The sequence below is a fragment of the Tetrahymena thermophila genome (assembly GCF_000189635.1).
Source record: "Tetrahymena thermophila SB210 genomic scaffold scf_8254406, whole genome shotgun sequence".
Taxonomy (NCBI): domain Eukaryota; phylum Ciliophora; class Oligohymenophorea; order Hymenostomatida; family Tetrahymenidae; genus Tetrahymena; species Tetrahymena thermophila.
The window spans coordinates 696624-709991 of record NW_002476188.1 but is presented as its reverse complement, the minus strand read 5'-3'; the positions used below and the strand labels follow the sequence as shown (position 1 = coordinate 709991).

The following is a 13368-nucleotide window of genomic DNA, read 5'->3' as shown; positions in this document are numbered from 1 at the left end:
CATAATAAGTATTAAAGAGCTAAAAGCATTAACAATAGTAAATTACCCATATAAAAAACAGAAAATTGAAAGATAATTAGCTGAACTAACAAACTGATGAATAAAGGTATTTGATTTCAATCATTTATTTGGTTGTAGCGAAAATTAAAATGCACTAGACTATTTACTATCTCCTACATTTAAAGATAATAAAAATAATTAATTTTAACATCTCACTCAAATAATAATTAAGAAATAGATTTAAATTAAATAGCAAGAATTATAAATAAAAAAATAAATAATTCATAATTGTAGCAAATTAATATTCGGGTGAATAACTCTTTCACCTAATCATTAAAGCTGCTTTGAATAAATATATATTGAATTCAGATGAAAAATTATCAACATACCTCTCATACAAAAATCACAAGTAAATTCAAAGAAAATAAAAAGTTAGTAGCACTTCTAAAAATTAATAGGGATTTTTAATTTATTTTACAGATAAATATTTTTAATTGATCAATTAAGATCTTTTAAATGAATTGTGTAGCTTATTAATTAGCTTAGATTTTTAGTTGCTCATTCTAGCAGTAAATGAAAAAATGTTTATAGAAGATCTAGAAAACCATGAGAATATTTAATAAGATGATAAATCCTTGGTCCTATTCTTTAGCAGTGAAGAAAAATTGCTTCAGTACATTTAAAATAATAGGGAACATATTAAAAGTTCTTTAGTATCAATAGCTGTTGAATTTTTCTGATTTTTTACTTACAAAATTATAAATCGAAAATTTAATCGATGGATAAATTATTACATGATTATTTGGTTAAATTTTTGCATGCGAGATGATAAAAAAAGCTTAAATTTGATTATTTTTTACTTTTTTTATGATCTTTATTGTTTAAAAATTGCAAATTTTATTTATTAATCAATTATTGTTAAAGGAATAATATTGGTTTCATCTTAGCCCCCATCCTTATTAAATCTATTTATTGTGGGGAGTGAAGATTTGATATTTTCTTATATAAAAATGATGATTCTTGTATTAATCTAATGTTTTTCTTAATAAATTTAAATAAATTTCTTGATTGAATAATTTTATTTCATTAGTATTTATTTAAGGCCAACATTCATTAAGCTAAATCAATATTTTCAAATATAAAAAAATTTTTATTTTAAATAAAATTTAGAATTAATTTATGAGTGAAATTAATTATTTTCTATTTATTATAATAAATTTGTTAACAAGAATTTACAATTTGAACGTATATTTTTGCATTTATATCACTATTTGTTGTTTGTATAAATAAGACGTAAACAAGATTCTTATTTTCATAATAAAATATGTAAAATATTTGAAAAACTTAAAAATTCTTTACTCGAAGTTAATTTATTTTATATCCTATTAAGTTGAATGAACGAATTTTGCCCTTTCTATTTTATTGTTACAGTATCTGCTCAAAAAAATAAAAAAGTAATATTTCATTTCTGGAACTCCCAAGTTGATTTTGTTCCTTTACTTATTCGTTAATGAGATAAACATTATAATTTTTTAATAATTATCATTTTAGTCAACATTAAAAAGTAGTATTATTTGGTATTTTATATTTTTTTACTTTTATTTAGATAAATACTATAAAACTTAATATTAAAGCATAATTATCCTAACTGATTTTAATTGATTTTTGACATTTAATAATAAATTATTATTTCAATGTTGATTATAAAATAATCAATAAATACAATTTTTTGACAAAACAATTACCAATAAATAATTGTTTATTACATTAATTGATTATGAAAGCAAAAAGCAAGCTACTTTAAAAATGTTTGTTCGTATATTACCCCGAAAAAAATTTTAAATCAATCAAAAGTTTATTATTTAGGTTTTTAATTCATTTGATAAGTCAGTTTATCATACATTAAAGCTTTAAAAAAATTCTAGTAGAGATCTAAATATTATATTAAACAAAAATAATAAAACAAAAAATAGTAAAAAAGTAAAAACAAGATAATTATTTTCTTTTTTTAAAGTAAACAAGAAAATGTAATTTTCAGGACCTTTATAAGATAAATAAGCAAATAAATAGAAATAAAAAGAAGTGAGACAAAGCTGGATAAAATAACATTAGACATAGCTAGTTATTATCCTCATTTCTTTATTTCCAACTTTTATTTTAATTACTTCTACTTTTGTTAGCTTAACGGTTTTTTAAAAGATGAGCATTAGCATAATTGAAGATTTTGCAGATTAGCTTTATCAAGATTAAATTTAGAACTCGAAATAATAAAACTCAGCAGTTCTTTTTCAGATAAATTAGCAAGCCTAAAAAATTGCTTGGCAAATAAATCTGATTAATTAGTTTTTTGGAAAAGAGATTCTTAACCAAGTTGGAAAGAATAAAAAATACATTCCTGCAATTCACAATATAGATAGAACATACACTAATTAAGAAAATAAAGCAGTTCTTGCACTTTTTAAGAAGAACCCAATTTATACAAGTGTTTGGTAATTACATTTTTTTAATATAAAATATCACTAACTCAATAAAGAATGAATTTATTTTCTTGTTAATTTAAAATTTCAATAGTATTTTTATTCATTTCAAACAACTAATCAATTTAATTAAAAAATATCAATTGTTATTTTATTAATAAATATAATAAAACTTTTAAATTCTTCAGAATAAAATTATTTTTAAAATGAATAATTTTAATTAGTTTGTATGGAAATTAAAAAATTTAATCATTTTTAATATGAATTATGTCATTTATGAATATTATAATTAGCTTGTTAAAATTCAAAAATTTGTTTATCATATTGATTTTAATTTAAAATATTCATATAGGCATTAAGTTAATAAAGCTCACTTAGAAGATTTAGACTAAAAGTAATTAGAACAAGTGTACCATTCAACACATTTAGATTATATTTGGAAAACTATCAAATATGATAACTCCAAAGAAGGTTCTAGATGGTTATAGATTGGAGCAATTTATTTAGGGTTTTCTTATGATGGGATGATGTATGTAACGAGTAACAATACTACTTATGCAGCCTACTAAATTCCTCCTGGATGCCCTTACATTGGACCATATAGGCTGGATATTAGATGTAGATACTACTATTAACCCACTATTGATAACATTTCAACAGTAATATTTTCTCCTTAGCTAAATTTTGGATTTGGAACTTATTATTTTGCCAGTAATTTTTGCTAAAGGACTATGAGGTACGCAACTTCAGATCCTAATTCTTCAAGTGGTCCTTATTGCGTGCTGTGTATCACATTAAGCTTATCTGTAATACCAGCGTATTTCAACAATTTTAGTTCTAATTCTAAATATTAAATGCTGCTAGATCCACTATAACTAACAGTAGTTTATAGCTCTTTGTCATCAGTGCAACAATCTCAATCAATTACTGTTTAACAAATAGAGACTTAATACTTGCAAGATTAAACACAATCATAAATATTCTTAGAAAATGTTAGCCCATACAAAAACTACATTCTGTAAAGTAGTGATCAAATAGATATACTTACTCCTTATCAGAATACTCAAAAAACATTTGAATATAATAGAAACGGTACAGACTGTTTTGCTATTTTAAATATTGTAACTCTTGTAGATAAAGTACCAAAATTTGAAACTTTAAAATCAATTAATCCTGCTAAAAAATTTCAATTGAAAAGCGTTTACCTATTTTTAGATGTTCTTTCTAAACAAAATATGCAAATTTATGCAAAAAATCTAGAAGAAATAATTCTTTATTATAATTAACTTTTTACTTACATAAGCTGGGGTTTAATTATAATCATTTTAATTGTTCAAATTTATTATTCTATCTAGCTTGGATCATTCCTTTTGTAACCTGTTATTCACCTAACTTATATACTCAAGTAGATAAAATTTATGAATCAAAAATAAATGCAATAAGATAAAGTAGTTCAAACTAATGAAAAAAGCTTTAAATTAGTAGAGTCACAAACCAGTTTTACAACGACAGAGAATCATACTCAGTAGGATCAAGTAGTTATAGATGAATAGATTGATGCAGACTTTTAGGGCTTGTGCTATTCTAGTGATACATAAGAGCTTTTAGATAGTTTTTAAAATCTATTTAAAATTTTAAGGTTTACAACTTAAAACTTTTATAATGAGAATGAGAGTATATCTTTATTAAATCTAAATATTTAGATTTAACATTTCAAATAATTTGGTAACCAAAGAGCGCTAGGAGTATGTTATAATAATATGGGTGTTATTCATTACAATTGTGGAAGATTTCTGGAAGCTCTACAAAATTTCTAAAAAGCAATAATTTGTGCTAAATATGAATTAGAAATTTATTCATAAGATAAAAACGAAAAAAATATTGAAGACAATATAAAAAGACAAACAGTGCATCTTAGAAATACAGTTTCTTAAAGAATATCATTTTAAGGCAACAGAGATATGAGCAAGCAGGCTTTATAACATTTAGAAAGATCAAAAGCTAAAAGTTATTTTAATGAGAATTATCAACTCCACTTAGAAATAGAGTAGCTTTATTGGAATTTATTTAACAGAAGTTCTAATTATTATGATTCCTTGTTTTAATATTCATAATAATTCGATAATTATTTATTGGATATGTATGAAGATTTAGTTATAGAGAATATGAGTTTGAGCTAACTTTATCTTCCTCCATCTTTAAAGAGAGATTTTATAAATTATTATGCCTTATCAAAAGGAAAGCTTTATAAAAATTAAATAAAGGAAGTTGATAGTATTATGAATAAATTAAATTTTCTATATTTGCAAAACTTTGAAAATAAATAGAGTATAGGGTTGAAAAGTCTTTATTAATCTTGTTTGCTTAATTAATCAAATATGGATGAAAACGATCATAAAATTACTAAGGATAAAAAATAAATAGAAATAAAGGTAGACAATATGAATGAATCAGTGATTTTGATGGCACCTGTTTAAAAAATAAGAGATAAAAATCAGTCTTAAATTATTAGCAATTACCTAAAAAATAGAGTTGAAGATATTATTTTATAAAAAAGAAATACTATTTCTTAATCAAGAAATCCAGCTTAAATTCAAAGATAGCAAACTCTAAATATGGCCTATGATATGTAAGAATCAGTCAAATATGATGATTAAAATCAAAAAGAAACTGCTTAAAACTATCTAAGTTAAAATGATTAATTAAATTAGTTTCAACATAAAGAAAAAACTTAAATAAAAAGCTAATTTAATAAAGCTCATCAATAACCAAAAAACTCTCCTGTTTTTAAACAATAAAATGAAGTTTTTACTTTTTAATACTCACAAAGAGAGAAAAATTTTTCTTAAACCCTATTTAGCCCTAAAAGTTCAAATAGAGATCCTTTGCTAAAATCTAAAAACACCAATAAAGAATTAATTGAGAATAGTGTGTAGAATATTACTGCTTTGAATTGTAATTATAGCACTAAGTAAAATTTCTCTAAGATTCTATTTAAATAAAAGCACAACATTCCTAGCTTCTTAAGAAAGAATAAGCCAATTTTTTATCAAGTCAGGAAGATTCAAAAAGTTGATAAGTTAAGCATTTATAACTTCAGTTCTGATATTTATTTCTAGTTTTGTGCAATTTAGTAAGCTTAATTTTAAATTAAGCAACAAAACTATCAGAATGCAGCTTATATTCTGACAAACGCTTTAGAAAAATGCTTTTATTATCTTCCGTATTTAAAAAAGACACAATTAAAAATTCTAAGAGAAATATTTGAGTAAAATTAAATAAAAAGCTAAGACTTGCAAGAGACTTATTGCAAATATAAATTTTTAACTCGCTGTAATTTTAATGTGTGTATGATATCAGTTTGTCGTAGTCATTCAATTAAAAAAAGACTATTTGCTTTATCCTATGATCTCATTAATGAGATACTATTCAAAGGAAGTGATAGCTTTGGATTAATTTAATACTCATTTAAAGAAAAAATATTCCATTAAATTGCCAATTTAACAGGAATCAAATCAGTTAAATCGAACCTAAATCTCTTTGAAGATATTTTATTCTAAATATTTTCAAATAGGAAGCATTCAAAACAAAATTAGTAAATGTTTAGCATGGAACAGTAAAATTTTTAACTATAAGATAGTTAGATTAAGCAAAACTATAAAGAATAGTAGACTCTCAGCCCTAATAACAAAACAGTTATTTAAGAATCCTTGAATGCATCTTACTAAAATTCAACAACTAATTTCTAACATACCTTCCATAAAAATTAATTAAATAAAGATTTGATATAACATAATGTAACTCCTTAAAATTCTAAATTTGAGTATTAGAAATTTTTATTCAATATGAATAACTAAAACGACGGTTAAACAGAAGAAAAGTTGATGAATAATTATTCTTAATAATCTTCGTTATCATCATTTGACTCCACCCTTTAGCAAGATGTAGCTTAAAGCCCTCATAATAACTATAACATTTAGAGTTAAGTAGATACACCAGAATAAATTTTGCAAAGTTATAATATGCAAAATTATATCTAAACAAATAAATTCAATAACTCAAATACAACCGAATAAGAAAAATTAAATATTTTAAACTCTTAAGAAAATTCATTTTATTAAACTTAAAAAATATTTTAAAATTCTTTAAATAATTATAATATGAATTAAAGCATATCTAAAAATGAAGGTTAACAATCGCCATATTCAAATCAATAAAATTAGAAAAATTTAAGGATTTTTGATGAAGTCAAAGAAAAAAATACCTTCACTCCAACCCAAGAATAAATCTTTCATTAAGGTGTAAATAGTTGTTTGAAGTAATTTATTCTAAATACAGATGAAAAATTAGCAATTTATGTTGCACAAAATAAATCAAACAAAAACAAACCAAAACAATTATAATAAAATTATACCTTCTTAATATACTTCACAGATCAGTAATTGCATTTTTAGAACAGCTTTTTACTAAACGAATTATGTTTGTTGCTTAGCAATTTATAAATAGAATTGCTTGTCTTAGTTTTAAATGAGTAATAAAATTAATAAGAATTCATTGATTTTCAAAATTATATTTAAAATGGAAGATCTGTTATCACATTTTTTTAGTCTGAAGAAAAGCTCTTACAATATATATATAATAATAGAGAGCATGTTAAAAATTACTACACTCCACTAGTCGTAGAGCATTTTTGAATATGTTTTTTTTTTTTCACATATTACATATTTGTGCTTGATAATCTTTTAAATTTTTTCTCCCTTTACAATTATTTAAATATATAATTATAGTTATAGCCAGAAGAAAAAAATTTGCTTATTTTGATTTAAAAAATATTAGTAAATCAATATTTGAGTTACAAAATATGTTTTTTTATTTAATTAATAAAGAAGAACTTTACAAAAAAAAGTTAAGTTTCTTTTATGCAATTTCTTATTTTTTTCATTATTTAATTAAATAAATTAAATATGCTTTGTAACTCAAATGTTTATTTACACAAATCATTATTTTTTAAATATATATAAGCTAATTTTTGTATTCTACCTATTTCTTTTCTTCTTATATTTACATATTTAAATCACTTTAAAAAAATAATTTTACCTGTTAATTAAATGGAACCTAAAAATCTAGAAAAGTGAGTGTATTTGAATAATGTTAAAAAACTATTTTAAAAAAAATAGTTTAAATAATCATTTAAATACTGATAGTAATATTACCGATAATGGAAATAAATTAAGATTTTGATATATTTATAATTTATGATACCCATTAGAATTAATGGTATTTGGTATTAACCAGAAACTTATTTAAAAGTATTTGCAAAAATTATAATTCTTAAATCTAAAGCAATTACCATAAAATCAGTTTTTATTTAAACTATAAGAAATGTTAATAAAAACCAGAATTATTTGTTTATCAACAAAATTATATTTGTTAAATTGAAATATTATTTACATAAAAAACTCAAATTCTAAGTGTAAAATATCTAAATCAGAATTTTTATATACAAAAAAGAGTAAATATATTATTACCATTATTACTTGTATTAACATAAAGAAAAACCGGATTATTAATTAGAATTAGAAATTAATTTGTGATAAAAGCTAATCTTTTGGTTTTTTGATTAAAGATAGAGAGATAAAATAAGGAAGTTAGTATGATTTAGTTTTCTAACCAGTATTTAGAATAAAATTAAAAAAAAAACTACAAATGCTTAGACATTTTTAAGGATAATTAAACATAAATCATCATAATTGCTTTATCTTTATTTCCTACAATAATTTTAATACTTTCTACATTTATTAGTTTCCTGTTTTTTAATATTGCGTGTGAAGATATAATTCAAAAATTTGCGAATGATTTGTATTAAGATCAAATATAAAACTCTAAAATGGAGAATCAGGCTGTTGTTTATTAGATAAATTAGTAGGTTTAAAAAATTGCTTGGTAAATTAATCTTCTAAATGAATTATTTGGGAAATAAATTTTGAATAAAGTTAAACAAAACTCACATTATACTCCTCCAATTCACAATATGGATCGAACATACACTAACTAAGAAAACCCTAAAGTTTTAGAGATGTTTAAGAGAAATCCTCTCCTTACTAGCGTATGGTAAGTTTTTTATTATCAAACATATTAAAAGAAGAAGAATTTATTTTTGAAAAGCTAAATTAGGAATTTTATCTAGAATAAAAATAAATGATTTTTGCATATATTCAAAATTAGGCACCAGGTTAGCAAAGCAACTCTAGATTTATTAGATGAAACAGAATTGTAACAAATATACAATGCTAGTCTAGTAGATTTTACTTGGAAAGCAATAAAATATGATGATTTAGTTGAAGGCTCTAGATGGATGCAAATTGGCTCTATTTATTATGGCTTTAATTATGATGGACTTATATACGATACAAGCACAAATACTACTTTTCAATATTATTAAATTCCTTAAGATTGTCCATATGTTGGGCCATATAAATTAGATATCAGATGCAGGTTTTATTATCAACCAACTATTGATAGTATTTCAACAGTAGTTTTCCCCCCCTAAATAAACTATGGGAATGGATCATAGTATTTTGCCACAAATTTTTGCTAAAGAAGAGTTAAATATGAAAACTAAAATCCTGACTCAGATAACTATATCTATGCGCTGTTATGTATAACATTAAATTTACAAGTTATACCTAGCTATTTCATAAATTTCAGTTAAAATTCTAAGTTTTAAATGCTCTTAGATCCAAAATAATTGACAGTAGTTTATTTTTCAGAAATTCAATAATCCTACTCAGAAATTTTGAATGTTAAAGACATAGAAACTAAATACCTGCAAGATTAAAATGAAGCCAAAATATTTTTGGAATAAATTAGCTAAAATTCTGGTGATATCCTTTTGGAAACCGATAAAATAGATTTGATTTAGTTATTTTAAAATACTTAAAAAACTTTTGAGTATAATAGTAACGGCACTGACTGTTTTGCCATATTGAATGTTATCACCATGGTAGACAAAGTTCCAAGCTACGAAACTCTAAAATCTATTAATCCATCTAAAAAATTTTAAATTAAAACTGTTTATCTTTTTTTAGACGTGCTCTCAAAAGAAAATATGCTAGTCTATGCTTAAAATCTCAAAAATAAAATTTATTATTATGATTAAATATTTACTTACATGAGTTGGTGCATATTTATAATCATTTTAATTGTTTAAATATGCTATTCAATTTAGCTCGGAATACATTTGCTTCACCCAGTAATTCATCTGACATAGCTTCTTAAATAAATTCGCTTTTTAAATACAAAATAAGCAGAAAATTCAATTCATAATGTTAATTTTTAAGCACAAAAAAACATAACTTCAATTATAATGGTAAAAACTATAAATAATCAAATATAAAGTGAGTATAATAATTTAGTTTAAATAGATGAGTAAATAGACAATGATTTTGAAGGCGTATGTTTCTCAAAAGATACATAAGAGCTTTTAAATAGCTTTTAGAATCTATTTAAAATTTTAAGATTTACAACATAAAAATTTTTTAAAGATAATGAAAGCACTTCTTTGCTGAATTTAAATGACTAAATTTAGCATTTTAAACTATTTGGAAATTTCCGTGCTTTGGGAGTTTGTCATAATAACATGGGCGTTATTCATTATAATTGTGAAAGATACTAAGAAGCTCTAGAAAATTTTGGAAAATCTATAATTTATTCTAAATATGAGTTGGGTATATATTCACACGAAAATAATTATTTAGACATTTAAGGTAAACTAAACACTTACACAGCTAAATTAAGAGCTATATTTTAAAATAAATTTAATAAAAATGAAAATTAAATGGTTCTAAATGAATTTTTAGAAGAGACTAAATTTTATAATTTTAATAATTAGATGAGTTAAGAAACAGAACAGCTTTTTTGGAATTTATTTAACCGAAGTTTAAACTACCAAAGCGCATTATCTTTTTACATTAAATAAAGTGAATTCAATCTCTGGGATGTTTTCGAAGATATTGTATTAGAAAATATAGTTGTCAGTCTACTCTACTTGCCTGCTTCTTACAAAAGAGAAATTATTAATTATTATAATCTTTTAAAGGGTAGATTTTAAAGCAAAACACATAATCAAACTAATTTTATTTTAAATATTTTAACATAGAATTATATCAATATTTATGAAGCAAAAAAATCTAAAAAACCTGAATTATTTTAATCATTTTCTCATATTTCTCAGGCAAAAATTTAAAATGGAACGATGTTAAAAGATTACCTAGTTTAGTAAAATAAGATTTTAGTAAGTAGCAATAACAACAATGAGTCATTAATTCTTTTATCTCCAATATAAAGATTCAGCATAAATGGAGCAAAAAGAAGGTAAAGATAGCTTTCTTTAAAATTCTAAAATCACATTAATTTAGATTTCAATTTAAGATCAAAAACAACTTACAATAGGACTCTGTTGTTCAACTCTCATAGTTCTTAAAAAAATTAAATTTTTAAATAAGAAATTGAAATTAATAAAGTAAATACTTGTGAAAAAGTCCAATCTGATAAAATATTTAAATCGCATTAAATTAAAAAATAAAAAGACGATGAAGATAAAAATTTAATGAGCATTTAAGAAGTGCAAATAAATGATCAATAAACAAACAACCGTTATTCTTTTTAAAAATTTAAAATAGAAAAGGATTTACATATTGAGAAAAAGGATGACACTTTAATAAATAGATAAAGTTAAATGTCAATAAATAACAAATCCTAATTTTTAGTTGAATAATTATATTATAATAACAACAGCAAATAACAAATAAAAAATATTTAATTGATTGAGGAAGAATCTTTTGATAACTACCCATAACATGACCATAATAAAAAACAATAAGAATTTATAAAAGAGTAATAGTTTGTATAATAATTACAGTAGTAGAGTAGAGAGGGTTTTTACAAAATTAGAAAAGAGACAAAAGTAAATCAGTAAAACATATTCGATTATTGTTCAGATATCTATTTTTAATACTGCACTATACAACAAGCCTAGCATTAAATACAATAAAAAAATTATTACAACGCAGCTTTAATAATCACTAATTCATTAGAATAATGTAAATATTATCTTCCTTACTTAAAAAGAATGGAAATGATGTTACTCTCACAAATTTTCAGAGAAAATAATATCTAAAGTACAGAATTAGATGATAAAATTAATAAATATAATCAATAAAAGGATAGCAGCTTCAATGTTTATATAATATCCACCTGTTACAATCGTTATTTCAAAAAAAGGTTCTACGCCTTGTGCAATGACTTTGTAAATCACGTCCTATTTAAACAAAGTGATTCGTTTGGAATTTTACTCTATTCATTTGAAGAGAATATATATAGTCAATTTTTAAGTAAAACTTCAATAAAAACTATCTAGTCCAACATTTCATTTTTTTCTGAGATTTTTATGGGACTACTTTTAAAAAAAGCTAAAAATTAACCAGAAAAATTTAATTTAAGAAGTAATACTGGATAAACGAAGCAGTTCAAAAGCAAACAAGCAACTGTATCTCCTTTAAACAAATATAACATTATAGAAAACCAAACTAGTAATCATTAAGTATTTTCAAAACATAATTTTTATTCTTATGACAAATAAAACTCAAGACATTTTCTAAAGAATAATAATTTTAATTAAAATTAAGATTCTAATTAAAATTTCAAGTTAGATAGCTTTTTTTTAGAAACTCCTTATAAAAAAAAGTTTTCTTTAACCAGCAAAAAATTCATAAACAATAATATTTAATCATACAACGAAACCTCAAATGTTCTGAAACAGACTTAATTTACTGAATATTCTTTTGATTCTGTTTTTACTTTACCTATTTACGAAAGTAGTGAAGTGTAGTAAGACAATAGCAATAATAATACTAATATTAGTAGCTATAATTATAATTAATAATAACTTGAGAATAATTAAAAAAAACGATTAAATAGTTAAATCACACAAAATGGATGTAATAATATGTAAAATGAAACATTACAGACATCTTTATCCTAAATTAATGTTGTTAATGATAACAACAAAGCATAATATATTTTTTAAGCAGCTAAAAATCAACTAGAATTAATTGGTGATACTGAGTAAGAAGTTTATTTCAATGCTTTACACGAAAGCCCGATGTTGAATTCAAATTAAAAATCATTTTTATAAATAAAGAACTAAAACGAATACAATATTCATAATAAGTATTAAAGAGCTAAAAGCATTAACAATAGTGAATTACCCATATAAAAAAGAGAAAGTAGCTAAGATAAAAATACAACTCAAGTATAATGTTAAAACACTGCAAAGCGCTTAACTGGCGAATAGGTCTTTTTGTAAGGAGTATAGACTTGCATACAATAATTTATTTTGGATTCAAGTGAAAAGTAAACTATATTTGTAACTTAAAGTAAATACAACCAAAATTGTTTGTAATAGTCTTATCTTTGTAAAAACTATTATACTTATCTAATATACTACACAGATCAAAATCTGAATTTTATTGATAGAAATAAATTCTAAAGGTTGTGTAAACTACTGATTGATTTGGATATTGAGCTACTTGTATTAGTTTTAAATGAAACATAAAATTTAGAAGAGCATTCAGGTTTGCAAAATATTCATGAAAAAGGAAGATAAATAATTACTTTTTTTTATTCTGAAGAAAAACTATTACAATACATCTATAATAATAGAGAACATATCAAAAATAATTTCTCGCCAATGGTTGTAGAGCATTTTTGAATGATTTAAAATATTTACCATACATATCTTTGTTTACTAACTTATGTGTGTTTTATAATTAATATCTACGTTTATTTATAATTAAAAAGGCTAATTTATATTTTTAAACAACAGTAATAC

At 22.7% G+C, this 13368-nt stretch overlaps 3 protein-coding genes across 3 annotated transcripts; all 3 read left to right on the top strand. All coding sequences in view use genetic code 6, as the record gives it.

The window, feature by feature from the left end:
- Positions 1-2199: 2199 nt before the first annotated feature.
- On the top strand, positions 2200-7171 carry TTHERM_00248240 (SF-assemblin/beta giardin family protein; the record flags this gene model as incomplete). Its single annotated transcript, XM_001023854.2, has 2 exons — positions 2200-2489; positions 2830-7171. The coding sequence occupies 2 exons, from the start codon at positions 2200-2202 to the stop codon at positions 7169-7171; spliced, it is 4632 nt and encodes a 1543-aa protein (XP_001023854.2).
- Positions 7172-8737: 1566 nt separating this feature from the next.
- Positions 8738-9229, top strand: TTHERM_000248239 (transmembrane protein, putative; the record flags this gene model as incomplete). Its single annotated transcript, XM_012799948.1, has 1 exon — positions 8738-9229. The coding sequence occupies one exon, from the start codon at positions 8738-8740 to the stop codon at positions 9227-9229; it is 492 nt and encodes a 163-aa protein (XP_012655402.1).
- An 822-nt stretch (positions 9230-10051) lies between these two features.
- TTHERM_000248238 (transmembrane protein, putative) lies at positions 10052-10372 on the top strand (the record flags this gene model as incomplete). Its single annotated transcript, XM_012799947.1, has 1 exon — positions 10052-10372. One exon carries the CDS (start codon positions 10052-10054, stop codon positions 10370-10372), a length of 321 nt encoding a protein of 106 aa, XP_012655401.1.
- Between the last annotated feature and the right edge of the window lie 2996 nt (positions 10373-13368).